At 55.5% G+C, this 27375-nt stretch overlaps 1 protein-coding gene across 1 annotated transcript in view; it reads left to right on the top strand.

Annotated features, from left to right (window-relative positions):
* The first annotated feature begins 1846 nt into the window (after positions 1-1846).
* megf8 (multiple EGF-like-domains 8) overlaps positions 1847-27375 on the top strand; it is a 31607-nt gene continuing 6078 nt past the window's right edge. Inside the window, exons 1-39 of the mRNA XM_088905811.1 lie at positions 1847-1974; positions 3562-3810; positions 4487-4650; positions 5179-5388; positions 5742-5922; positions 6353-6441; positions 6606-6819; positions 7591-7917; positions 8844-8960; positions 9134-9294; positions 9377-9478; positions 10242-10389; positions 10470-10633; positions 10820-11011; positions 11092-11295; positions 11386-11625; positions 12103-12221; positions 12299-12430; positions 13098-13211; positions 13567-13650; positions 13840-14097; positions 15186-15370; positions 16114-16324; positions 16765-16996; positions 17720-17852; positions 18003-18229; positions 18567-18677; positions 19313-19431; positions 19512-19716; positions 19985-20156; positions 20275-20438; positions 21130-21274; positions 21434-21665; positions 22270-22399; positions 22637-22847; positions 23257-23471; positions 23923-24118; positions 24433-24601; positions 24791-24983. Of these exons, the coding sequence (XP_088761937.1) occupies positions 3627-3810; positions 4487-4650; positions 5179-5388; positions 5742-5922; positions 6353-6441; positions 6606-6819; positions 7591-7917; positions 8844-8960; positions 9134-9294; positions 9377-9478; positions 10242-10389; positions 10470-10633; positions 10820-11011; positions 11092-11295; positions 11386-11625; positions 12103-12221; positions 12299-12430; positions 13098-13211; positions 13567-13650; positions 13840-14097; positions 15186-15370; positions 16114-16324; positions 16765-16996; positions 17720-17852; positions 18003-18229; positions 18567-18677; positions 19313-19431; positions 19512-19716; positions 19985-20156; positions 20275-20438; positions 21130-21274; positions 21434-21665; positions 22270-22399; positions 22637-22847; positions 23257-23471; positions 23923-24118; positions 24433-24601; positions 24791-24983 (6654 nt within the window). The 5' untranslated portion in view covers positions 1847-1974; positions 3562-3626. The remainder of the gene's footprint in view (positions 1975-3561; positions 3811-4486; positions 4651-5178; positions 5389-5741; positions 5923-6352; positions 6442-6605; positions 6820-7590; positions 7918-8843; positions 8961-9133; positions 9295-9376; positions 9479-10241; positions 10390-10469; positions 10634-10819; positions 11012-11091; positions 11296-11385; positions 11626-12102; positions 12222-12298; positions 12431-13097; positions 13212-13566; positions 13651-13839; positions 14098-15185; positions 15371-16113; positions 16325-16764; positions 16997-17719; positions 17853-18002; positions 18230-18566; positions 18678-19312; positions 19432-19511; positions 19717-19984; positions 20157-20274; positions 20439-21129; positions 21275-21433; positions 21666-22269; positions 22400-22636; positions 22848-23256; positions 23472-23922; positions 24119-24432; positions 24602-24790; positions 24984-27375) is intronic.

Here is a 27375-nt window from a genome sequence, read left to right as displayed (position 1 = left end):
GTCTCTCTGTCTGTCTCGGTCTCTGCCTTTCTGGTTCAAAGAACTTTATTGGCATGACCGATGAACAGGAGATCACACACTGTATTATTATTATTGAGAGACAGGCTCACTGTCTGTTCCTCAGGCTGGGACAGGAGATCACACACTGTATTATTATTATTGAGAGACAGGCTCACTGTCTGTTCCTCAGGCTGGGACAGGAGATCACACACTGTATTATTATTATTGAGAGACAGGCTCACTGTCTGTTCCTCAGGCTGGGACAGGAGATCACACACTGTATTATTATTATTGAGAGACAGGCTCACTGTCTGTTCCTCAGGCTGGGACAGGAGATCACACACTGTATTATTATTATTAAGAGATTGAGTGATTACTGTGATTACTGTGATTCACTGTGATTTAATCTTGTGATCATTGTAATTTCACATCCAGTTATTGGGATTTCACCCCATGACACTTAGCTCTTATGTTTGTGTATGGTATTGTACTGTATGGTGTTGCTTGCACACATCTGCAACATCTGCTGAGTGTTTTATGTCTGTGTTGCTGTCCAGGTGGGGCCAAAGGAATATTTCCAGTGAATGTGGACAATATATCTTCTTCCCACACCTGGAGGAGGCTCCAAGGCCAAGCGTTGTGTTTCTTTTCTTCTCTTTTCAGCCCGAAATAAACCTTTACTTGTTCCAATTCAACATATTCTCATTCTGGCAGATGATGGGCGATCTCGCAGTGAGACAGGCAGGCGGCGCCCCCTGGTGGACACATGCAGTACATGTAAACAACGGAACAGGACGCAGTCCCACGATAATCTGGAGATTTTTTTTTACAGAACCTTTGTTTTGTCCTAAAGGTCCCCTCTTCCAGAAGAGAGAAAGGAGAGCGTGAAACAGTGTACTAAACACCTCCTCCTTTAACACACAAGCAGAAATCTAAATTCCTTGAGATTCATTCAGCAATCATCCCAGGAGCAGAATACATTTGTTCTATCTCATGAAGGTGAAATTAAAAATGTTGTGAGGCAGGTGAATACAGACCTGTAGCAACTGGTTATCTGGCCACAACACCAGACAGATGTATCCTATGTATAGAAACGCTTATTATTGATACTGTGAGTGTGTAACTGGACAGTTAACAGAGATAACTGAGGCAGACAGACACTGTCACTGCAGCGATCTGAGTGAAATACTTCACAGGCCTTTTACCTTACATACCTCACCAGCTGTGTCTTAACTGGGATTCGAACCCGTGACCTCTCTACCTCCCTGCTGCCTGAATAGTAACACTGGAACCCGTGTTAAACCAGATAAAGTCGCTTGAGCACAAACTCTAAAGCACCGTGATGACCTGGAGTCCCACTGACGGGGGCGATCAGAATGCAGTGCTGTTCCTTCAGGGGGCACCACAGTGCTGTACCACCTGGGATTCGAACCTGTGACCCTCCAGTGACAGGTGCAGAGCCCCCCCGTGTCTCCCCCACACTGCTGCCTGTATTTTAACCCTGGAACCCGTATTACAACAGATAAAGTCGCTTGAGCACAAACTCTAAAGCACCGCGATGACCTGGAGTCCCACTGACAGGGGCGATCAGAGTGCAGTGCTGTTCCTTCAGGGGGCACCGCAAGGGCTGTACCCCCTGGGATTCGAACCCGTGACCGTCCACGGACAAGCGCAGAGCCCCTTTCTCTCCCCCACACTGCTGTCTCCCGGTGAGCGTGTGTGTGTGTGTGTGAAAGCTGCTATGAACCCCTTTAATTCTCGAGAGTTTCTCCCCCGGGCTGAATCGGCAGCAGGACGGTCAGTGCGCGGCGTGCAGTACCGGCTGCGCCCAGCAGGCGGCGGAGCGGGGGCGCTGTGGCCAAGCAGAGTGCCTTTGTTAGCAACCGGCCCCGCGGAGCGTCTCCATAAACACTGCGGCTAACGGGCTCCGGCGTCACCGTCCCGTCGGCCCCAGCCCGGGGCGCCCCTACACAGGTGTCCAGGCCGAGTCGGGCTTTATTTTCTCCTTGCGTCTTTTTTCCTTTCGGCGGCGGCGGGCGCGCAGGCCGCGGCGGGTCCCCGGGGTCGCAGTAGCTCTGCATCCCGCAGCCGGCGGGGGGGAGGCCGGCCGGCGGGCGGGGAGACGATCGGGGGGGGTCGCGTCCGCGACTCTGTTGTCGTGGTTTTCGTTTCACCCTCCGGTTTTGAACGCATCGGGTGGCGAGTCCGGGGTGGGATGAAGACTCGGAAAGTGGTGAGGGCTGTTGTGTTCATGGCTAGCGGTGTCAGTGGCGTTGTGTTGTTGTGAGCATCGCTAGCAGTGTTATTGGTGTTGTGTTATTGTGAGCGTCGCTAGCAGTGTTATTGGTGTTGTGTTATTGTGAGAATCGCTAGCAGTGTTATTGGTATTGTGTTGTGGTCATCGCTGGCTGTGTCAGTGCTATTGTGTTGTGTTGTTGTGGTCATCGCTGGCTGTGTCAGTGTTATTGTGTTGTGGTGTTGTGTTGTTGTGGTCATCGCTGGCTGTGTCAGTGTTATTGTGTTGTGGTGTTGTGGTCATCGCTGGCTGTGGCAGTGTTATCGTGTTGTGGTGTTGTGGTCATTGCTAGCAGTGTAAGTGGTGTGGTGTTGTGTTGTTGTGAGCATCGCTAGCAGTGTCAGTGGTCTTGAGTTGTGTTGCTGTGGTCATCGCTGGCAGTGTCAGTGGTGTGGTGTTGTGTAGTTGTGAGCGTCGCTGGCATGGTTGCCTGATCACTTGAGCAGTTGACCGGTAGACAGTCAGCTCGCAGGCTGTACTTGCTCTGAGCTTCCCATCGGTGAGCCTGACTGCTCTCGCTGATAAACCCGCTCAGAGCTGCAGTTTGATTGTGACTTGATTGTGTTTTAACTGATTAGATTTGACTTCCTGGCTCTGAGTGGTTAACAGCTCTGTTTCTGACTATAGCCCACAGCCCCAGCGTTCGTGGAGCTGATCAGAGCGCAGATACTGGAAAAGGACATTGCTTTTAGAAATTAATACAGGTTTACGTACACAGTTCATTCATAGAATCTAGACACCAACTGTTGTCCACTGTGGTATCATAATATGTCGGTCCAGTAGTGTCCAGTCAGTGTGTCTGTATTAACCCCTCTCTCTCTCAGTGCAGTGTTAATGTACTGGAGTGTCCAGTCAGTGTGTCTGTATTAACCCCTCTCTCTCAGTGCAGTGTTAATGTGCTAAAGTGTCCAGTCAGTGTGTCTGTATGAACCCCTCTCTCTCTCTCAATGCAGTGTTAATGTACTGGAGTGTCCAGTCAGTGTGTCTGTATTAACCCCTCTCTCTCTCAGTGCAGTGTTAATGTACTGGAGTGTCCAGTCAGTGTGTCTGTATTAACCCCTCTCTCTCAGTGCAGTGTTCATGTACTGGAGTGTCCAGTCAGTGCGTCTGTATTAACCCCTCTCTCTCTCAGTGTAGTGTTAATGTACTGGATCAATTTAATTCAAGGTGCTTTATTAGCATGACCGATTGGTACAATCAGTGTTGCCAAAGCAAATAAAAATAATGAAATTCACCAATAACCTCTCACTCCGTCTGTCTTCCAGGTCCCCGGTGGTCAGTGAAGGAACAGCACGTTTTCTCTGGCTCTGTCCCTCTCAGTCCAGGGAGGATGCAGCCCCCCGCCTCTCCATCCCTCCCTGCCTTTCTCCTGGTCCTGCTCTCTCTGGCGCCTCCGCCTGGCCAGGCAGGGGAGTGCAAGGGGCAGAGACACGTCCTCCGCGGGTCGCCGGGCTATGTGACAGATGGGCCGCGGAACTACTCTGTCAACGGGAACTGCGAGTGGCTGATAGAGGGTACGTACTGCTGCTCTGCTGTCAGTCAGACTCCCAGTGACAGCAGACTGATCCACTCCAGGTGTTACAGGGGTGTCAGTCAGACTCCCAGTGCACAGCAGTCTGATCCGCTCCAGGTGTGACAGGGCTGTCAGTCAGACTCCCAGTGCGCAGCAGTCTGATCCGCTCCAGGTGTTACAGGGCTGTCAGTCAGACTCCCAGTGCGCAGCAGTCTGATCCGCTCCAGGTGTTACAGGGCTATCAGTCAGACTCCCAGTGCAGTCTGATCCGCTCCAGGTGTTACAGGGCTGTCAGTCAGACTCCCAGTGCGCAGCAGTCTGATCCGCTCCAGGTGTGACAGGGCTGTCAGTCAGACTCCCAGTGCAGTCTGATCCGCTCCAGGTTTTGATTGTCAGTCTGACTCTGGACGGCCTGTAGACTCTGTGCATTCTTGCTGTGAAGATCTAGAAACTCTCTCCTGCTCAGTACAGGAGTCGCTGGGACCCTCGGTCAGCTGGCCAGTGAAGCTGCCCTGGCGAGGGGTTGTGTGTAGAGCAGGGCAGTTAGGGCAGTGCCTCTTGTTTGACAGTGCAGACCGAGAGTCGTGTAGCCTGTTGTGTAACTTGTGTTGTGTGTGCTCTCTCCAGCCCCAGGCAGTTGTGTTGTGTAACTGTTGTGTTGTGTGTGCTCTCTCCAGCCCCAGGCAGGGGATACAGGATAGTGCTGACTTTCAGCTTCATGGAAACTGAGTGCACCTACGACTACCTGTTTGTGTATGACGGTGACTCGTACAGCAGCCCCCTGCTGGCCAGTCTGAGCGGCACAACACTGCCCGAGCCCATCGAGGCCAGCTCGGGCAAGGTAACTGCACAACTACACAACACTGCACTCACCACACTGCCCGAGCCCATCGAGGCCAGCTCGGGCAAGGTAACTGCACAACTACACAACACTGCACTCACCACGCTGCCCGAGCCCATCGAGGCCAGCTCGGGCAAGGTAACTGCACAACTACACAACACTGCACTCACCACACTGCCCAAGCCCATCGAGGCCAGCTCGGGCAAGGTAACTGCACAACTACACAACACTGCACTCACCACACTGCCTGAGCCCATCGAGGCCAGCTCGGGCAAGGTAACTGCACAACTAAACAACACAGCACACACCACCCTGCATGAACTACGTGACTGCACAACTAAACAACACAGCACACACCATGTTGCCTGACTCTGCTCTCTCTCTCTCCTCCTGACTCTGCTCTCTCTCTCTCCTCCTGCTCTCTCTCTCTCCTCCTGACTCTGCTCTCTCTCTCTCTCTCCTGACTCTGCTCTCTCTCTCTCTCCTGACTCTGCTCTCTCTCTCTCTCCTGACTCTGCTCTGCTGCAGATGCTGCTCCATCTCTTCAGTGATGCCAACTACAACCTGCTGGGCTTCAACGCCACCTACACCTTCTCCCTCTGCCCCGGGGCCTGTGGGGGCCGCGGCCGCTGTGACCCCTCCTCCGGCCTCTGCCACTGCCCGCCCGGCTGGGGAGGCCCTGCCTGCACACTGCCCCTCTGCACCCAGCATTGCAGCCTGAATGGAGCCTGCTCACAGGTCAGTGGACAGGACAGAGAGACTGACCAGCTGGACACTCCAGTACATTAACACTGCACTGAGGGAGAGAGGGGTTAATACAGACACACTGACTGGACACTCCAGTACATTAACACTGCACTGAGAGAGAGAGGGGTTAATACAGACACACTGACTGGACACTCCAGTACATTAACACTGCACTGAGAGAGAGGGGTTAATACAGACACACTGACTGGACACTCCAGTACATTAACACTGCACTGAGAGAGAGAGGGGTTAATACAGACACACTGACTGGACACTCCAGTACATGCTGTTGGTGGCCTTTTTCTGCACTGTGTCTGTATCTCTTTGCTCTTGCTTGTGTCCAGGAAGGTGACCGCTGCATGTGTGGTCACGGCTTCGTCGGGCGGAGCTGTGAGCTGGGTCTCCATGACAATGACGGGGCCGGCCGCTGGTATGAGGTCAGCCAGGGTGACCCTGACCTTCCTCCCAGAACCGCGGCCTCTGGGGTGTATCTCGGTGCCACCGGCGCCCTCTACCTGTTCGGAGGTGCGAGTGCGCGTGTGTGCATGTGTGTGTGTATGCATATGTACAGGTGTGTGGTTTTGTATAGGTGTGTTTGTGCATAGATGTGTGTGGTTGTGTATACAGGTGTGTGCTGGTGTATAGGTGTGTGGGGGTGTATTGGTTTGTGTATACAGGTGTGTGTACAAGTGTTTATACAGGTGTGTGCGGGTGTGCAGGTGTACAGGTGTGTGTGTGTGTATACAGGTAGGTGCGGGTGTGCAGGTGTACAGGTAGGTGCGGGTGTACAGGTGTGTGTATACAGGTAGGTGCGGGTGTACAGGTGTGTGTACACAGGTGTGTGCGGGTGTACAGGTGTGTGTATACGGGTAGGTGCGGGTGTACAGGTGTGTGTCCGAGTAGGGGGGGATGGGGTTGTGGTCACACACACTGACCGGCCTGTCTTGTGCCTCAGGGTTCGATCTGAACAGCGCGCTGGGAGACCTGGTGCGCTACAACTTCACCACCAACCGGTGGGCACAGAGAACACACCCGTACCAGCCGGTAAGACAGCGCTGAACACCTCTCTCAGCACCACAGCGCTGAGCACCGCTCTCAGCACCACACACGGCGCTGAACACCACTCTCTGCACCATACACGGCGTCTCACTCCTGTGCTCCTCAGCCCTCAACACTGTGCAGTACTGCTCTGTCTGTGTCCCTCGCAGGCTGCCCGACACTCTCACACTGCGGTCGAGTGGGACAGCAGCATGGTGATTTTTGGAGGGGAGCTGGCCAACGGCTCATTGGCCAATGATGTCTGGATATACCGCCCCCTTCAGGATAACTGGCAGCAGCTTGGCCAGTGGGATTCGCCTGGAGCACCCAGGCTGGCCAATCACGCGGCAGCCATGGTCGATGACTATTTGTATGTGTTTGGAGGTGAGAAACACTTCAAACTTTCTGGACTGAGTGTCTCTACAGTTACTCTACAGCTCTGATGATGATGAAGGAGTGTTAGTGTGAAGATACAGATGAGCTGGACTGAGTGTCTCTACAGTTACTCTACAGCTCTGATGATGATGAATAGTGTTAGTGTGAAGATACAGATGAGCTGGACTGAGTGTCTCTACAGTTACTCTACAGCTCTGATGATGATGAAGGAGTGTTAGTGTGAAGATACAAATGAGCTGGACTGAGTGTCTCTACAGTTACTCTACAGCTCTGATGATGATGATGGAGTGTTAGTGTGAAGATACAGATGAGCTGGACTGAGTGTCTCTACAGTTACTCTACAGCTCTGATGATGATGAAGGAGTGTTAGTGTGAAGATACAGATGAGCTGGACTGAGTGTCTCTACAGTTACTCTACAGCTCTGATGATGATGAAGGAGTGTTAGTGTGAAGATACAGATGAGCTGGACTGAGTGTCTCTACAGTTACTCTACAGCTCTGATGATGAAGGAGTGTTAGTGTGAAGATACAGATGAGCTGGACTGAGTTTCTCTACAGTTAGTCTACAGCTCTGATGATGATGAAGGAGTGTTAGTGTGAAGATACAGATGAGCTGGACTGAGTGTCTCAACAGTTACTCTACAGCTCTGATGATGATGAAGGAGTGTTAGTGTGAAGATACAGATGAGCTGGACTGAGTGTCTCTACAGTGACTCTACAGCTCTGATGATGATGATGATGCTCTCTCCTCTCTCTCAGGGCGGACCGATGAAGACATGTTTTCCTCTGTGCTGTACCGGTTCAGCCTGCGGGGGGCAGTGTGGGAGCTGGTGAGGCCCTCTGGGGGTAAAGCGCCGGCCACAGCCGGACACTCCATGGTCTTCCACGCGCCGTCGCGGACGCTGCTGGTGTACGGCGGCCACCGACCCACCACGGCGCGCTTCAGTGTGCGCGTGAACTCCACCGACGCCTTCCACGTGGACAAGCGCTTCTGGACCTCGTTCCGGTCCCGGTTCCCCGCCAGCGGCCCCCGGGAGAGAGCGTTCCACTCCGCCACCGTCATCGGCAACTACATGGTGGTGTACGGTGAGGAGGAGTCCAGTAGTGTCCAGTCAGTGTGTCTGTATTAACCCCTCTCTCTCTCAGTGCAGTGTTAATATACTGGAGTGTCCAGTCAGTGTGTCTGTATTAACCCCTCTCTCTCTCAGTGCAGTGTTCATGTACTGGAGTGTCCAGTCAGTGTGTCTGTATTAACCCCTCTCTCTCTCAGTGCAGTGTTAATGTACTGGAGTGTCCAGTCAGTGTGTCTGTATTAACCCCTCTCTCTCAGTGCAGTGTTAATGTACTGGAGTGTCCAGTCAGTGTGTCTGTATTAACCCCTCTCTCTCTCAGTGCAGTGTTAGTGTACTGGAGTGTCCAGTCAGTGTGTCTGTATTAACCCCTCTCTCTCTCAGTGCAGTGTTAATGTACTGGAGTGTCCAGTCAGTGTGTCTGTATTAACCCCTCTCTCTCTCAGTGCAGTGTTAATGTACTGGAGTGTCCAGTCAGTGTGTCTGTATTAACCCCTCTCTCTCTCAGTGCAGTGTTAATGTACTGGAGTGTCCAGTCAGTGTGTCTGTATTAACCCCTCTCTCTCTCAGTGCAGTGTTAGTGTACTGGAGTGTCCAGTCAGTGTGTCTGTATTAACCCCTCTCTCTCTCAGTGCAGTGTTAATGTACTGGAGTGTCCAGTCAGTGTGTCTGTATTAACCCCTCTCTCTCTCAGTGCAGTGTTAATGTACTGGAGTGTCCAGTCAGTGTGTCTGTATTAACCCCTCTCTCTCTCAGTGCAGTGTTAGTGTACTGGAGTGTCCAGTCAGTGTGTCTGTATTAACCCCTCTCTCTCTCTCAGTGCAGTGTTAATGTACTGGAGTGTCCAGTCAGTGTGTCTGTATTAACCCCTCTCTCTCAGTGCAGTGTTAATGTACTGGAGTGTCCAGTCAGTGTGTGTATTGACCCCTCTCTCTCTGTTAGGGGGGAATGTTCATATCCATTACCAGGAGGAGAAGTGTTACGATGAGGAGATCTTCTTCTATCACTTGGGGTGTCACCAGTGGGTGACTGTGGAAGAGAGGAGCCGACCAGCGCAGAGTAAGACCCCGAGACACGATGAACTCCCTCATCTCTGTCCCCACCTCCCCAGTCCTCTCTCTCCCTGTCCCCAGTCCTCTCTCTCCCTGTCCCCAGTCCTCTCTCTCTCTCTCTCTCTGTCCCCTGTCCCCAGGGTCTCTGCTGGGGGAGGTAACAGTCGTCTGTCTCCTCAGGAGGTGACGCTGCCCGCGTGGCTCGGGGGCGATACTCCCACGTTGCCGCGGTGATGGACGGACGGGTCCTCCTGGTGGCGGGGGGGTACAGCGGGGTGGCGCGGCGCGACCTCATGGCTTTCAAAGTGCCCCTGTTCGTCCGGAGCGACCCGGGAGAGCCCGTGAGTGCGCGAGCCGCCGCCGTGCGGGGGGCCCGCCGCAGAGCCCGGTCCCTGCTCACGCCACGCTGCTGCTCTCTTCCAGGGCGCGGTGTGCGCCGTGCACCCCGACGAGGCCGCCTGTCTCAGGAACCCGGAGTGCAGCTGGTGTGAGGGACGCTGCCGCGCGTATCAGCCCCGGGACCCGGTCAGTCTGCTCTTCCTGTCCGCAGTGTGTGTGTGTGTGTGTGTGTGTCAGTGTCTGACTGCAGTGCTCTTCCTGTCCGCAGTGTGTGTGTGTGTGTCAGTGTCTGACTGCAGTGCTCTTCCTGTCCGCAGTGTGTGTGTGTGTGTCAGTGTCTGACTGCAGTGCTCTTCCTGTCCGCAGTGTGTGTGTGTGTGTCAGTGTCTGACTGCAGTGCTCTTCCTGTCCGCAGTGTGTGTGTGTCAGTGTCTGACTGCAGTGCTCTTCCTGTCCGCAGTGTGTGTGTGTCAGTGTCTGACTGCAGTGCTCTTCCTGTCCACAGTGTGGCAGTGTGTGTGTGTGTGTGTGTGTGTGTCAGTGTCTGACTGCAGTGCTCTTCCTGTCCGCAGTGTGGCAGTGTGTGTGTGTGTGTGTCAGTGTCTGACTGCAGTGCTCTTCCTGTCCGCAGTGTGGCAGTGTGTGTGTGTGTGTCAGTCTCTGAGTGCAGTGCTCTTCCTGTCCACGGTGTGTGTGTCAGTGTGTGTCAGTGTGTGTGTCAGTCTCTGACTGCAGTGCTCTTCCTGTCCGCAGTATAGCAGTGTGTGTGGCAGTGTTTGACTGCAGTGTGTGTGTGTGTGTGTGTCAGTGTCTGACTGCAGTGCTCTTCCTGTCCACAGTGTGGCAGTGTGTGTGTGTGTGTGTCAGTGTCTGACTGCAGTGCTCTTCCTGTCCACAGTGTGGCAGTGTGTGTGTCAGTGTCTGACTGCAGTGCTCTTCCTGTCCACAGTGTGGCAGTACAGGCTGCCTGGGCCTGTCGCGGTTCCTGTCGGACTGTCAGTCCTGCCTGGTGTTCAGTGGGAGGGCCGGCTCTCTGCCCCGCGCGCCCGGGGACTTTGGCTGGTGTGTGCAGAACGAGTCCTGCATTCCCGTGTCAGGTGAGAGAGGGGGCCGGGGGCGTGCGGTCGGAGGGGCGATGTAGCGCCGGCTCGTTGTGCTAACCCCTGTGTCGCGGCAGAGCGCTCGGCGTGTCGTGTGGACCAGATCTCGGGCGCGTACGGCTGGTGGGGGGAGCGCTCACGCTTCCTCATGGCTCTGCCCTCCTGCCAGACCGACAGCTTCGTCCCCGGGCTGCACCTGCTCACCTTCCAGCACCCCCGCAACGACTCGCAGCCCGACAAGGTGGGTCCCCCCGTCCCCCTATCCCCTTGTGTGTGTCTGTCCCCCTATCCCCTTGTGTGTGTCTGTCCCCCTGTGTGTCTGTCTGTCTGTGAGGCTTTGCTCTCCCTGTGTCTTGAGGGAGTCAGCCTGTTCCCACACTCTCTCTCTCTCTCTCTCTCTCTCTCTCTCTCTCTCTCTGTCTCTCAGGTGTCTATCCTGCGCAGTACCTCCATCACCCTCAACCCCTCTACGGAGATGGACGTCACCCTGCAGTTTCGGGGGTTCATCCACCCGTTGTGGGGGTCCCCCTCACCCCCCGACAGAGTGTCGGTCTGGGCCCGGATCCAGCGGCTGCACTTCACCGCCTGGGTGGGCCGAGCCCCCAACACCCTGGAGCCGGTGAGCACATGGGCGTGGAGTGGGCGGTAGTGACCCCTGACCCCTGACCTCTGACCCCTGACCCCCTCTCTCCCCCTCAGCTGGAGGTGGTGGGGCGCTGGGAGGCCCAGCAGGAGAAGGAGAGCCGCCTGCTCACCCGGCCCGGCGGGGCCAGGCTGTTCCAGAACCTGACCCGCGGGCACCGGTACCTGATCCAGGCGGAGGGCTACCTCAACACCTCGGGCAGCGGGCAGACCAGCGAGATGGCGCTGACCTGGAACCGGACGGCCGTGCCAGGGGGCAGCGTGAGTCCCGTCCACCCCGCCTGGCCCCCTGCCCGCCCCCCTCTCTCCCGAACCCGCCCGAACCCGTCCTCTCTCTCCCTCTCCCCCCAGGAGATCTCCTTCCTGTTCCTGGAGCCCTTCCGCTCGGACTCCTCCTGCGCCGCGCTCCGCTCCTGCCTGGCCTGCCTGTCCAACCAGGCCTGCGGCTGGTGTTACCACGGCAACGCCTGCCTGGCCCGCGCCGACCCGGGCGCGGCCTGCGGGGACGGGCAGCAGGAGCGCCACCTGGTGCTGACGCCGGCTCACTGCACCCTGTGTGAGGACTACAGGGACTGCACCGCCTGCAGCCAGGTCAGAGGTCAGGGGTCATTGGAGGGCTACAGGGGACTGCACTGCCTACAGCCAGCTCAGAGGTCAGGGGTCATTGGAGGGCTACAGGGGACTGCACTGCCTACAGCCAGCTCAGAGGTCGGGGGTCATTGGAGGGCTACAGGGGACTGCTCTGCCTACAGCCAGCTCAGAGGTCAGGGGTCATTGGAGGGCTACAGGGGACTGCACTGCCTACAGCCAGCTCAGAGGTCAGGGGTCAGTGGAGGGCTACAATGACTGCACTGCCTACAGCCAGGTCAGAGGTCAGGGGTCAGAGGAGGGCTACAGGGAACTGCTCTGCCTACAGACAGGTCAGAGGTCGGGGGTCAGAGGACGGCTACAGGGGACCTCACTGCCTTCTGCCAGGTCAGAGTTCAGAGGTCAGAGGGGGAGGGGAGGACACGGAGGGAAAGGCGGGGTGTCGTCGTGTCAGCCTGCGTTCTGTGTGTCCCTGCGAAGGACCCGTACTGCGAGTGGCAGGTCAGCTCCAGCAAGAAGGGCGACTACCAGTGCAGCAGGCGGGGGAGGCTGGAAGGATCCATTCGCGACCCAGAGGGGTGTCCTAAAGTCTGCAACCAGTGAGTCCCTGTCCCCCTTCACGCACGCCTCTCCAGCGCGCGGGTGTTGCTCTGCGCTGACCTGCGTCTCCCTGCAGGAGGCGCTCCTGTGCGGAGTGCCTGTCGAACTCCAGTCAGTGTGCGTGGTGCGAGTCGGCTCAGGCCTGTTTCTACTTCGCTGCCTACCTCACCAAGTACCCGTACGGAGAGTGCCGGGACTGGTACGACAGGTAAGCCCATTCCTGCTGCGGCAGCGAGGCATGCTGGGACAGCAGAGCGGTGCTCTCTGAGCGTGTGTGTGATGTCAGTGTCAGAGAGAGAGTCTCTCTCTGACTGTGTGATAGTCTCTTTCTCTCTCTCTGAGTGTGTGCGTGTAAATCTCTCTCTGAGCGTGCGTGCGTGCGTGCGTGTGTGTGTGAGTCTCTCTGAGTGTGTGATAGTCTCTTTCTCTCTGAGTGAGTGTGTGATAATCTCTCTCTGAGCGTGCGCGTGTGTGTGTGTGTGTGTGAGTCTCTCTCTGAGTGTGTGATAGTCTCTTTCTCTCTGAGTGAGTGTGTGATAATCTCTCTGAGCGTGCGTGCGTGTGTGTGTGAGTCTCTCTCTGACTGTGTGATAGTCTCTTTCTCTCTCTCTGAGTGTGTGTGTGATAATCTCTCTCTGAGCGTGCGTGTGTGTGTGTGAGTCTCTCTCTGACTGTGTGATAGTCTCTTTCTCTCTCTCTGAGTGTGTGTGTGATAATCTCTCTCTGAGCGTGCGTGCGTGTGTGTATGTGTGAGTCTCTCTCTGAGTGTGTGATAGTCTCTTTCTCTCTCTCTGAGTGTGTGTGTGATAATCTCTCTCTGTGTCCAGTTGTACAGATGTGGTGAGGAGAGTAACGCAGTCTCTCTGTCTCTTCAGTGTCCACTCAGTCCCTCTGTGCAAGGACTGCTCTCGACTGGACTCCTGCTCCGACTGTCTGCAGACCCTGCAGTGCGGCTGGTGTGGAGACCAGGACAACCCCACCGTCGGACGGTAATCCCACACTGCGGCCATCTGCGTGTCTGACCCCTCAGGACAGTGGCCATCTGCGTGTCTGACCCCTCAGGACGGCAGTCATCTGTGTGTCTGACCCCCCTCTGGACAGACAGAGAGGTCATCAGTGTCTGACCCCCTGAGGACAGACAGAGAGGTCATCAGTGTCTGACCCCTCAGGACAGTGGTCATCCGCGTGTCTGACCCCTCAGGACAGTGGTCATCCGCGTGTCTGACCCCCTGAGGACAGACAGAGAGGTCATCCGCGTGTCTGACCCCCTAGGGACAGTGGCCATCAGTCATTAACCCCCTCAGGACAGCGGTCATCTACACATTGACCTCCCTCTCTCTGCAGGTGTCTGCGCGGGGACTGGCGAGGGCTGGGTGACCCCTCATTCCCGAACTGCACTGCGGCCGTGTCCGAGCTGCGCGAGGCAGGGTGAGAGTGCACTGTGCCAGAAGGAGCTGAATCTCTTCGGTCCTGAATCCCAGAGTGGGGATTGTGGGGGGTGTGGGAGTATTCAGGGACACCTCTGTACACAGAGAGTGGGGGATGGGTTGAGCAGAGTCTTGCTACCACTCGGGGAACGAGGCGCTTAGGTGACACCCCTTGACCCTGTGCCCCCAGGTCCGAGAGCCCGGAGTGGTCCCAGAGAGACCGGGATCTGGATCTGGAGCTGGAGCTGGACCGCGAGCTGGGCCGGGCCGGGCCGCGGGAGCCGGGCCTGGCGCTGTGGTCCTACCCCTCCTGCCCCGACGTGGAGGAGTGCCGGCTGGGCCTGCACCACTGCCACGCCTTCGCCACCTGCGTCAACACGCCCACCGCCTACGAGTGTCACTGCGAGAGGGGCTACACTGGGGACGGAGTCCTGCAGTGCAACCAGACGTGAGTCTGACTCTTCAGGGTGTCTGTATGAACCCCTCTCTCTCTCTCTCAGTGCAGTGTTAATGTACTGGAGTGTCCAGTCAGTGTGTCTGTATTAACCCCTCTCTCTCTCAGTGCAGTGTTAATGTACTGGAGTGTCCAGTCAGTGTGTCTGTATTAACCCCTCTCTCTCTCAGTGCAGTGTTAATGTACTGGAGTGTCCAGTCAGTGTGTCTGTATTAACCCCTCTCTCTCTCAGTGCAGTGTTAAATGTACTGGAGTGCCCAGTCAGTGTGTCTGTATTAACTCCTCTCTCTCTCAGTGCAGTGTTAATGTACTGGAGTGTCCAGTCAGTGTGTCTGGATTAACCCCTCTCTCTCTCAGTGCAGTGTTAATGTACTGGAGTGTCCAGTCAGTGTGTCTGTATGAACCCCCCTCTCTCAGTGCAGTGTTAATGTACTGGAGTGTCCAGTCAGTGTGTCTGTATGAACCCCTCTCTCTCTCTCTCTCAGTGCAGTGTTAATGAACTGGAGTGTCCAGTCAGTGTGTCTGTATTAACCCCTCTCTCTCTCAGTGCAGTGTTAATGTACTGGAGTGTCCAGTCAGTGTGTCTGTATGAACCCCTCTCTCTCTCTCTCTCAGTGCAGTGTTAATGAACTGGAGTGTCCAGTCAGTGTGTCTGTATTAACCCCTCTCTCTCTCAGTGCAGTGTTAATGTACTGGAGTGTCCAGTCAGTGTGTCTGTATGAACCCCCCTCTCTCAGTGCAGTGTTAATGTACTGGAGTGTCCAGTCAGTGTGTCTGTATGAACCCCTCTCTCTCTCTCTCTCAGTGCAGTGTTAATGAACTGGAGTGTCCAGTCAGTGTGTCTGTATTAACCCCTCTCTCTCAGTGCAGTGTTAATGAACTGGAGTGTCCAGTCAGTGTGTCTGTATTAACCCCTCTCTCTCTCAGTGCAGTGTTAATGTACTGGAGTGTCCAGTCAGTGTGTCTGTATTAACCCCTCTCTCTCAGTGCAGTGTTAATGAACTGGAGTGTCCAGTCAGTGTGTCTGTATTAACCCCTCTCTCTCTCAGTGCAGTGTTAATGTACTGGAGTGTCTCTCTCAGGTGTTATAACGAGTGTCGTCATGGCCGCTGCAGTGGAGCTCCTGATTTCCAGTGCCAGTGTGAGCTGGGCTGGACCTCTGACGCAGCCACGCTGGACCTCAGTGGGGTGGAGTGTGACGTTGACTGTCAGTGCAACTTCCACAGCACCTGTGTGGCCGGCCCAGGCGTGTGTGACCAGTGCCAGGGTGAGCAGACATTCAGTCATCTCTCAGTGTATTTATTAGCCTTTCTCTCTCTCTCAGACTGGACGATGGGCTCTCAGTGTATTTATTAGCCTCTCTCTCTCTCTCAGACTGGACGATGGGCTCTCAGTGTCTGTATTAACCGCTCTCTCTCAGACTGGACGATGGGCTCTCAGTGTCTGTATTAACCGCTCTCTCTCTCTCAGACTGGACGATGGGCTCTCAGTGTCTGTATTAACCGCTCTCTCTCTCTCAGACTGGACGATGGGCTCTCAGTGTCTGTATTAACCGCTCTCTCTCTCTCAGACTGGACGATGGGCTCTCAGTGCCTGTATTAACCGCTCTCTCTCTCTCAGACTGGACGATGGGCTCTCAGTGCCTGTATTAACCGCTCTCTCTCTCTCAGACTGGACGATGGGCTCTCAGTGCCTGTATTAACCGCTCTCTCTCAGACTGGACGATGGGCTCTCAGTGTCTGTATTAACCGCTCTCTCTCTCTCAGACTGGACGATGGGCTCTCAGTGTCTGTATTAACCGCTCTCTCTCTCAGACTGGACGATGGGCTCTCAGTGTCTGTATTAACCGCTCTCTCTCTCAGACTGGACGATGGGCTCTCAGTGTCTGTATTAACCGCTCTCTCTCTCAGACTGGACGATGGGCTCTCAGTGTCTGTATTAACCGCTCTCTCTCTCTCAGACTGGACGATGGGCTCTCAGTGCCTGTATTAACCGCTCTCTCTCTCTCAGACTGGACGATGGGCTCTCAGTGCCAGGCCTGCAGCCCTGGCAGCTTTGGCAGCGCGGTGTCGAAGGGAGGCTGTGTGCCGTGTCAGTGTAACGGCCATGGTGACCCCTCACGCAGTTACTGTGACAACGCCACGGGGGAGTGCTACTGTACACACTACACCGAGGGGCCGCACTGCGAGAGGTGTGTCTCCGGTTACTACGGAGACCCCAGGTATGAGTGCCGCACACCGGTCCGCCTCTGTCTTACTAACCTGTCTCTGACACTTGTCTTCCTGTTTGCTTGTGTTTCCTGTCACTGTCCAACACCTGTCTGCCTGTGCTACTTACCTGTCTCTCTGTGGCACCTGTCTGCCTGCCTGTCTCTCTGTCTGCTTGTCTCGCTTGCCTCTCCCTCTGTGACACCTGTCTGCCTGCCTGTCTCGCCTGTCTCTCCCTCTGTGACACCTGCCTGCCTGTCTCGCCTGCCCCTCCCTCTGTGACACCTGTCTGCCTGCCTGTCTCGCCTGTCTCTCCCTCTGTGACACCTGTCTGCCTGTCTGTCTCTCTATGTGCTCAATGTCTGTACGACAGCCTTTGTCAAAACTCTGAATCAATGGAGGTGTGTACCTGTCTGTCTCTCTCTGTGTCTGTGCGGCCCTGTCTGTCTCTCAGGGACAACGGAACGTGTTTTCGGCAGTGCCAGGGGCGCGCCCTCCTTCTGGGCGCCTCCTCCTCCCCCTCCTCCTCGGCGCTGGGGTCCCGGGGCTCGGCCCGGGCGGGGCAGGGCCTGTCTCACTGCCTGTGGGTGCTGTCTGTATCCGAGGACCTGTCGTCCTGCTCGCCGGGTCCCGCCTGCCCCCCCGTCACACTGACGATACTCCCGGACACGCACACGCGCTGCACGGTGAGTGACGCCGCTGGGGGGGCAGTGTGGTGCGGACAGGGGGGGCAGTGCGGTGCGGGAGTTTGGGGGGGCAGTGCAGGAGTTTGGGGGGGCAGTACTGTGCAGACAGGTGGAGTGGGGGCAGTACTGTGCAGACAGGGGGCAGTACTGTGCAAAAAGGTGGAGTGGGGGCAGTGTGGTGCAGACAGGGGGGCAGTACTGTGCAGACAGGTGGAGTGGGGGCAGTACTGTGCAGACAGGGGGCAGTGTGGTGCAGACAGGGGGCAGTACTGTGCAGACAGGTGGAGTGGGGGCAGTACTGTGCAGACAGGTGGAGTGGGGGCAGTACTGTGCAGACAGGGGGCAGTACTGTGCAGACAGGTGGAGTGGGGGCAGTGTGGTGCAGACAGGGGGGCAGTACTGTGCAGACAGGGGGCAGTGTGGTGCAGAAAGGAGGAGTGGGGGCAGTGTGGTGCAGACAGGGGGCAGTACTGTGCAGACAGGGGGCAGTGTGGTGCAGACAGGTGGAGTGGGGGCAGTACTGTGCAGACAGGTGGAGTGGGGGCAGTGTGGTGCAGACAGGTGGAGTGGGGGCAGTACTGTGCAGACAGGGGGCAGTACTGTGCAGACAGGTGGAGTGGGGGCAGTGTGGTGCAGGAGTGGGGCAGGGGGACAGTGACAGTGTTGAGCAGGAGTGGGGCAGGAGTGGGGGGTCACTAACCCGCGGCCTCTGTCCCGCCCCAGAGCTCCTACGTGTACGTGTTCGACGGGCTGCCGCGCTTCCTGCCCAGCGGCGTGGTGCGCCCCGACCGCAACCTGCTGGGCGCCTTCTGTGGGACACGCCGCCAGACCGCCGTCACCGTGGAGGCCCTGTCAGGTGACCTGTCCAACCGCTGTCTGTGGGGTGTCTGACTGTACCCCCCTCTCTCTCAGGGGGGCTCTGTCTGTGGGGTGTCTGACTGTACACCCCTCTCTCTCAGTGGGGCTCTGTCTGTGGGGTGTCTGACTGTACCCCTCTCTTTTTCAGGGGTACTCTCGGTCTACTTTGAGGCCAATGTGTCAGCAGGCTCGGCGCCCCAGGGCTTCAATGCCTCGTTCGGGGTGCCTCGCTGCGGGGGGGCGGGGTGCCCGGTGGGCCGGGAGTGCTGGGGGGGGCGCTGTGTGTGCCGGGAGGGCCTGGGGGGGCCCCACTGCGACCGGCCCCTCTGTCCCCAACACTGCGGGCAGGACGAGCACCGAGGAGCCTGCAACACGGTGAGAGGAGGAGGAGGAGGAGGAAGAGGGGTCTGGGGTGTTGGGGTGGGGTCACAGGAAGGGGGTCAGTGTTTTCTGGGGTATTGGGGTGGGGTCACAGGAAGGGGGTCAGTGTTTTCTGGGGTGTTCGGGGTGGGGTCACAGGAAGGGGTTCAGTGTTTTCTGGGGTGTTGGGGGTGGGGTCACAGGAAGGGGGTCAGTGTTTTCTGGGGTGTTGGGGTGGGTTTACAGGAAGGGGGTCAGTGTTTTCTGGGGTGTTGGGGATGGGGGTCACAGGGAAGTGGGGCTGTGTTTTCTGGGGTGTTGTTGCGTTGGTCTGAGTGTGTTGTGTTGGCAGTCGCTGGGACTGTGTGTGTGCGCCCAGGGCTTCGCCGGCTCAGACTGCTCCACTGTTGTGAACTCCAGCAGCATCGTGTGGGAGACACTGCTGGACACTCAGCTGACCACGGTAACCGTAACTGTCCATAATGTCCTGTAGTGTCCAGTCAGTGTGTCTGTATTAACCCCTCTCTCTCTCAGTGCAGTGTTAATGTACTGGAGTGTCCAGTCAGTGTGTCTGTATTAACCCCTCTCTCTCTCAGTGCAGTGTTAATGTACTGGAGTGTCCAGTCAGTGTGTCTGTATTAACCCCTCTCTCTCAGTGCAGTGTTAATGTACTGGAGTGTCCAGTCAGTGTGTCTGTATTAACCCCTCTCTCTCAGTGCAGTGTTAATGGACTGGAGTGTCCAGTCAGTGTGACTTTATGAACCCCTCTCTCTCTCAGTGCAGTGTTAATGTACTGGAGTGTCCAGTCAGTATGTCTGTATTAACCCCTCTCTCTCAGTGCAGTGTTAATGTACTGGAGTGTCCAGTCAGTGTGTCTGTATGAACCCCTCTCTCTCTCAGTGCAGTGTTAATGTACTGGAGTGTCCAGTCAGTGTGTCTGTATTAACCCCTCTCTCTCTCAGTGCAGTGTTCATGTACTGGAGTGTCCAGTCAGTGTGTCTGTATTAACCCCTCTCTCTCTCAGTGCAGTGTTAATGTACTGGAGTGTCCAGTCAGTGTGTCTGTATTAACCCCTCTCTCTCTCATTCTCCCTCTCAGAGCCAGGCTCATAGGTTCCTGCACAGGATGGCTCACACTATGGTCGAGGGGCCCGAGGGGACACTGTGGCTATATGGAGGCCTCTCGCTTACAGAGGGCATTCTGGGAAATGTCTATAGGTGGGAGGAAGACTGATTAATAATCTATCATCATTGTTACACTTACTGTTGTTATTGTTAATAATTTAAACTTTTCGTAGATTCTCAATCCTTGATCGCCGCTGGACTCAGATGTTGACGAGCTCTGTGGATGAAGGCCACACCCCCAGTCCTCGCTACTACCACGCCTCCTCTTATGTAGCCAATCAGAATGCCATGTTTGTGGTGGGCGGTCTCACCCAACAAGGCGTGGCCAAGGACATGTGGAGCCTCAATCTGAGCAGCCTGGTGTGGAGAGAGCACACGGTGAGAGAGACAGGCAGAGAGCACACGGTGAGAGAGACAAGCAGTTAAAGAGCGCATGGTGAGAGAGACAGACAGTGCATGTGTCCATAGGGACTGAGAGAGGGGCAGACACAAAGTTATTGATTGTGACAGTCCACTGTTTTACTTGCTAGAAGCTGCATTATGCACAGCTATAAGGCTATTGTATGCACTGTGTCTGTTGCAGTGTAATAAACCAGGTTGAACGTGCTGGTGACACTTATTCACTGACACACTGTCTCTCTCCCAGAGCTCTCTGCTGCCCCCAGTGGCTGGCCACACCCTCACACTGCGCCGCGGCTCCTCGCTGCTCCTGATTGGAGGATACTCCCCCGACAACGGCTTCAACCACCTGCTGCTGGAATTCAACCTGGAAACCGGCAACTGGACCATGGCACCCCATGCCGGCACGCCCCCTACTGGTGAGGAGTGGTGCGCTACACACAGTTGCAGCCACAGCACAGTCTGCAGAGCGTCGCTTCTGCCTGAGCTGTGTGCACCGCTGCTGCCGAGCTGGTAACCCCTCCCTCTCTCGTCCAGGGCTGTACGGCCACTCGGCCGTCTATCATGAGCAGACGGATGCTGTCTACGTCTTTGGTGGATACCGTTTCCATGTGGAGACAGTGGAGCCATCAGGGGAGCTGTACAGCCTGTACTACCCCAACCTGACCTGGAGCCTCCTCGCCCCATCACGGGGTAACAAGGTATGAGGGTCCCCAGACACACTGTTCTCACAGGTACTGTCTCGTAACAGGCACTGTGCTCTGTGTACTCAGCATAAAGTCAGTCATCCAGTCCTGTAATAGTCGCTGTTTTATATATGAAACATATATTATTAATTATATATTACGCTTCAGTAAAGACACAGTCCTGTAATAGTCATTGTGCTTCCTGTATAAAATATAACAGTCAGTGTTCAGTAAAGACACAGCCCTGTAATAGTCCCTGTGCTTCATGTGTAAAATACTGCAGTCAGTGTTCAGGAAAGAAACAGTCCTGTAATAGTCACTGTGTTTCATGTGTAAAATATTACAGTCTGAGTTCAGTAAAGACACGGTCCTGTAATAGTCACTGTGCTTCATGTGTAAAATATTACAGTCAGTGTCCAGTAAAGACACAGTCCTGTAATAGTCACTGTGCTTCATGTGTAAAATATTACAGTCAGTGTCCAGTAAAGACACAGTCCTGTAATAGTCACTGTGTTTCATGTGTAAAATATTACAGTCAGTATTCAGTGAAGACACAGTCCTGTAATAGTCACTGTGTTTCATGTGTAAAATACAGCAGTCGGTGTTCAGGAAAGAAACAGTCCTGTAAGTCACTGTGCTTCATGTGTAAAATACTGCAGGATGTTCAGTAAGGACATGGTCCTAGGTATTTCCTCTCTCCCTCCAGCCTCTCTCCAGTTTCTTCCACGCAGCTGTGGTCCTGAAAGATACCATGGTAGTTGTGGGAGGCAGGACGAAGGAGGAGGAGTACAGCAACAGCGTCTCTCTCTACCAGATCACCTGCAACACCTGGATCCTGCCCTCTGAGCTGGGTGAGGCACCACTGACACCCTGGTGGCCTAAGAGACGGGGAGACAAACACCCTAAGACATCCCGAGGCATGAAGACAGACACACTAAAGCACTCTGAGACACTCTGAGGGACGCTGAGGTATCTTTAGAGACTCAAATCTTAACCCCCCTCTGTTTCAGACCCAGCTGTTGGGGATCCTGTGAACGCCTCAGTCTCTCTGGCGATGGTGAGGTCGGGCGACCGGCTGTACCTGACAGGGGGGTTCAATGGGGTGACCTTAGGTCGCATGGTGACCCTGACCCTGCCCTCTGACCCTTGCTCCGTGCTGCGCAGCCCCGATGCCTGCAACTCCACCAGCGGCAGCTGTGTCTGGTGTCGGGGGGGCTGTGTGTCGTCCGATACGGCGGAGAGGTGCGTTCGCCGGGATCGGGAGCCGTCCGGAATCAGACCCCTGTGCCCGGAGCGGGAATGAGCTGCACGTATATGAGACACTTGTAGTCCGTTTGAAACACACGTTTTAACAGCGAAGTAGGAAGGACGATCGAATCCAGATTCTCCACGTGATACTGTAGTGTAGTTATAGTGTGACGCTGACCAGCACTGAAGACAAGGCAGCGTCTGTCTGACGGCTGAATTTAATAATCCAGCCCCCCATCTTCTAACCCCTTCATCTAGTACAGCCCTGGACGAGCTGGAGCCTGGCCCAGCAAGCAATGGGCGCAAGGCAGGATACATCCGGGAGGGAACACACTCACACTCGCACTCACACCACAGACAGTCTTCCCAGGAGCCAGTTAACCCACCAGCATGTCTTTGGACTGTGAGAGGAAACCAGACCACAGCGGTCGGTGAAACACTGGCCTCTCACACTGCTGTCTGCTGACCGGTGTCCAGCTTTCTTCAAGAACAGTCCCGAGTGGTTGCCGAATCAGAGCCTGACCCAGAAGACTCAGGAATACGACAACTGCTAACACGCTCCTCTCTCTCCTCTCTCTCCTCCTCTGTCTCTCCCAAGGCTGGGCTGTGCTGTCAGTCACTCTCAGTGCTTCCCGATGCCCCGGTTTCCAGATGAGTGTCGCAGACTGAAGACCTGCAGTGAGTGCCTGGCCAGACACCCCAAAACCATGAGCCTCGATCCAAGACAGGTACACATTGACACCCCAGAATTGTACAACCCAACAGCCTCTCACCCAGTGCAGTGTTAATGTACTGGAGTGTCCAGTCAGTGTGTCTGTATTAACCCCTCTCTCTCTCTCAGTGCAGTGTTAATGTACTGGAGTGTCCAGTCAGCGTGTCTGTATTAACCCCTCTCTCTCTCAGTGCAGTGTTAATGTACTGGAGTGTCCAGTCAGCGTGTCTGTATTAACCCCTCTCTCTCTCAGGCGGGCCGCCAGTGTAAGTGGTGTACTAACTGTCCGGAGGGAGTGTGCATCAGCAGTGATGTCAGCTGCACCTCGGAGCATGATTGCCGGATCAACCAGCGTGAGATCTTTGTGTCCAGTAATTGCTCGGAGACATCCTGCGAGGCCTCCGATTGCCCCAAGTGCACAGCTTCTGGGAAGTGCATGTGGACACGCCAGTTCAAACGCACGGGTCAGTCAACCCCTCCCCCTCAGCCAGCTCCTCCCCCTTACTGTGCCCCTCCCCCTCAGTCGACCCCTCCCCCTCAGCCAGCCCCTCCCCCTGACTATGCCCCTCCCCCCCAGTCGACCTCTCCCCCTGACTCTGCACCTCCCCCTCCCCCAGCCCCTTCCTGATGGATCACACTCTTTAAAGGATCCCCAGACTGAGACGAGGGGACCTCACTGTCTTGGGTGTGTTTTTCCTTTTTCCTGTGTTTTTCCCGGTGGTTCCATTTCACCCCGGAGTTATCAGATCACTTCCTCACTGGAGCTGTTTGAATGGCCCGAGGTTCAAGCTGCAGCTGGGCAGCCCAGCTGGGGCACAGAGGCAGAAAGACGAGAGCCCCGTCTTACTGGGGTCCCCCTCTCTGTCCCTGCAGGTGAGACCCGCAGGATCCTCAGCGTCAACCCCACCTACGACTGGACGTGCTTCAGCCACTCGCTGCTGAACGTGTCGCCCATGCATGTGGAGTCCAGCCCGCCGCTGGCCTGCCCGCCACCCTGCCACACGCTGACCACCTGCCAGGCCTGCCTGGGCTCCCGGGGCGCCGACGGCGGCTGGCAGCACTGTGTGTGGAGCGTGGGCCTGCAGCAGGTACTGTCTGTCTCAGTGCAGCGCTAATGTACTGGAGTGTCCAGCTAGTGTGTCTGTATTAACCCCTCTCTCTCTCAGTGCAGTGTTAATGTACTGGAGTGTCCAGTCAGTGTGTCTGTATTAACCCCTCTCTCTCAGTGCAGTGTTAATGTACTGGAGTGTCCAGTCAGTGTGTCTGTATTAACCCCTCTCTCTCTCAGTGCAGTGTTAATGTACTGGAGTGTCCAGTCAGTGTGTCTGTATTAACCCCTCTCTCTCTCAGTGCAGTGTTAATGTACTGGAGTGTCCAGTCAGTGTCTGTATTAACCCCTCTCTCTCTCTCAGTGCAGTGTTAATGTACTGGAGTGTCCAGTCAGTGTGTCTGTATTAACCCCTCTCTCTCTCAGTGCAGTGTTAATGTACTGGAGTGTCCAGTCAGTGTGTCTGTATTAATTTCCTCTTTCTCTTCTAGTGTTTCAGTCCCTCATTTCTTCCCCTGCGGTGTGAGGCCGGACAGTGTGGTCGGCTGGTCTCGGGTTCAGAATCCTGCACACCACAGTGCTCCCAGTTCAGCCAGTGCTCCCAGTGCATTGCCCAGCCGCAGTGCGGGTGGTGTGCCAGCAGGGGGCAAAATGGCGTAGGACAGTGTCTGCAAGGCGGACTGGATGGTAGGTGTCAACAGGAACATCTATCTGTCTTTCAGTGTCGCAGAAGACAGCTGGTCCAGTGGTTCAGGTCCAGTCCTGTTAGACCAGGAGGACAGCTGGTCCAGTGGTTCAGGTCCAGTCTAGTTACACCAGGAGGACAGCTGGTCCAGTGGTTCAGGTCCAGTCCTGTTAGACCAGGAGGACAGCTGGTCCAGTGGTTCAGGTCCAGTCTAGTTACACCAGGAGGACAGCTGGTCCAGTCCTGTTACACCAGGAGGACAGCTGGTCCAGTGTTCAGGTCGTGCGTGTTTGACCCCTCCCTCTCCCCATGTCAGGTGGGAGTGGGGGCGGGTGTCCCCAGTGGAATGGGACGTGGTCTTTCCTGCGCTGCCCCTCGGAGGACGAGTGTTCGAACGGCCACCACGACTGCAACTCCACGCAGGACTGCCATGACCTGCCTGAGGGCTACTACTGCACCTGTCGCTCTGGATACCTCCTGCACAAGTAACCAGGGCTTTCACTGATAATGACACCATTCGTAATGAAGACAGCGATGTGTTTGTGTGTGAAGACGCTCCCTCTCCCTCTACCTCTTTCTCTCCCTTCCTAACTCTCCACCTCTCTCCCACTCTCCCTCCCTCTCTTCCTTCCTGTCTCTCTCTCTCTCTCTCTCGTCCTCTCCCTGTCTCTCAGTGCGTCAGGCCAGTGTGAGCCAGTGTGCGCTCAGGGGTGCATCAATGGAAGCTGTGTGGAGCCGGGGGTGTGTCGCTGTCACTTCGGCTATGTTGGTGAGAACTGCTCGGTGGAGTGTCACTGCAACAAGCACAGCAACTGTGCCAGCACGACGCGGCAGGATGTGTGCCTGGAGTGTCACAACAACACCATGGTGAGTCTGGAGACACACAGGGGTTAGAGTCACAGCAACACCATGGTGAGTCTGGAGACACACAGGGGTTAGAGTCACAGCAACACCATGGTGAGTCTGGAGACACACAGGGGTTGGAGACACAGAAACACCATGGTGAGTCTGGAGACACACAGGGGTTAGAGACACAGCAACACCATGGTGAGTCTGGAGACACACAGGGGTTGGAGACACACAGGGGTTGGAGACACACAGGGGTTAGAGTCACAGCAACACCATGGTGAGTCTGGAGACACACAGGGGTTGGAGACACAGAAACACCATGGTGAGTCTGGAGACACACAGGGGTTAGAGACACAGAAACACCATGGTGAGTCTGGAGACACACAGGGGTTAGAGACACAGCAACACCATGGTGAGTCTGGAGACACACAGGGGTTGGAGACACAGAAACACCATGGTGAGTCTGGAGACACACAGGGGTTGGAGACACACAGGGGTTGGAGACACAGCAACACCATGGTGAGTCTGGAGACACACAGGGGTTGGAGACACAGAAACACCATGGTGAGTCTGGAGACACACAGGGGTTAGAGACACAGAAACATCATGGTGAGTCTGGAGACACACAGGGGTTAGAGACACAGAAACACCATGGTGAGTCTGGAGACACACAGGGGTTAGAGACACAGAAACACCATGGTGAGTCTGGAGACACACAGGGGTTAGAGACACAGCAACACCATGGTGAGTCTGGAGACACAGGGGTTAGAGACACAGAAACATCATGGTGAGTCTGGAGACACACAGGGGTTAGAGACACAGAAACACCATGGTGAGTCTGGAGACACACAGGGGTTGGAGACACAGAAACACCATGGTGAGTCTGGAGACACACAGGGGTTGGAGACACACAGGGGTTAGAGAGCTCGGTGGAGTGTCACTGCAACAAGCACAGCAACTGTGCCAGCACGACGCGGCAGGATGTGTGCCTGGAGTGTCACAACAACACCATGGTGAGTCTGGAGACACACAGGGGTTAGAGTCACAGCAACACCATGGTGAGTCTGGAGACACACAGGGGTTAGAGTCACAGCAACACCATGGTGAGTCTGGAGACACACAGGGGTTGGAGACACACAGGGGTTGGAGACACACAGGGGTTAGAGTCACAGCAACACCATGGTGAGTCTGGAGACACACAGGGGTTGGAGACACAGAAACACCATGGTGAGTCTGGAGACACACAGGGGTTAGAGACACAGAAACACCATGGTGAGTCTGGAGACACACAGGGGTTAGAGACACAGCAACACCATGGTGAGTCTGGAGACACACAGGGGTTGGAGACACAGAAACACCATGGTGAGTCTGGAGACACACAGGGGTTGGAGACACACAGGGGTTGGAGACACAGCAACACCATGGTGAGTCTGGAGACACACAGGGGTTGGAGACACAGAAACACCATGGTGAGTCTGGAGACACACAGGGGTTAGAGACACAGAAACATCATGGTGAGTCTGGAGACACACAGGGGTTAGAGACACAGAAACACCATGGTGAGTCTGGAGACACACAGGGGTTAGAGACACAGAAACACCATGGTGAGTCTGGAGACACACAGGGGTTAGAGACACAGCAACACCATGGTGAGTCTGGAGACACAGGGGTTAGAGACACAGAAACATCATGGTGAGTCTGGAGACACACAGGGGTTAGAGACACAGAAACACCATGGTGAGTCTGGAGACACACAGGGGTTGGAGACACAGAAACACCATGGTGAGTCTGGAGACACACAGGGGTTGGAGACACAGCAACACCATGGTGAGTCTGGAGACACACAGGGGTTGGAGACACAGAAACACCATGGTGAGTCTGGAGACACACAGGGGTTAGAGACACAGAAACATCATGGTGAGTCTGGAGACACACAGGGGTTAGAGACACAGAAACACCATGGTGAGTCTGGAGACACACAGGGGTTGGAGACACACAGGGGTTAGAGACACAGAAACACCATGGTGAGTCTGGAGACACACAGGGGTTAGAGACACAGAAACACCATGGTGAGTCTGGAGACACACAGGGGTTAGAGACACAGCAACACCATGGTGAGTCTGGAGACACACAGGGGTTGGAGACACAGAAACACCATGGTGAGTCTGGAGACACACAGGGGTTGGAGACACACAGGGGTTGGAGACACAGCAACACCATGGTGAGTCTGGAGACACACAGGGGTTGGAGACACAGAAACACCATGGTGAGTCTGGAGACACACAGGGGTTAGAGACACAGAAACATCATGGTGAGTCTGGAGACACACAGGGGTTAGAGACACAGAAACACCATGGTGAGTCTGGAGACACACAGGGGTTAGAGACACAGAAACACCATGGTGAGTCTG

The sequence above is a fragment of the Atractosteus spatula genome, chromosome 25, assembly GCF_055471065.1.
Source record: "Atractosteus spatula isolate fAtrSpa1 chromosome 25, fAtrSpa1.hap1, whole genome shotgun sequence".
Taxonomy (NCBI): domain Eukaryota; kingdom Metazoa; phylum Chordata; class Actinopteri; order Semionotiformes; family Lepisosteidae; genus Atractosteus; species Atractosteus spatula.
The sequence above is the reverse complement of the archived record's forward strand: the minus strand, read 5'-3'. Positions and strand labels throughout refer to the sequence as shown.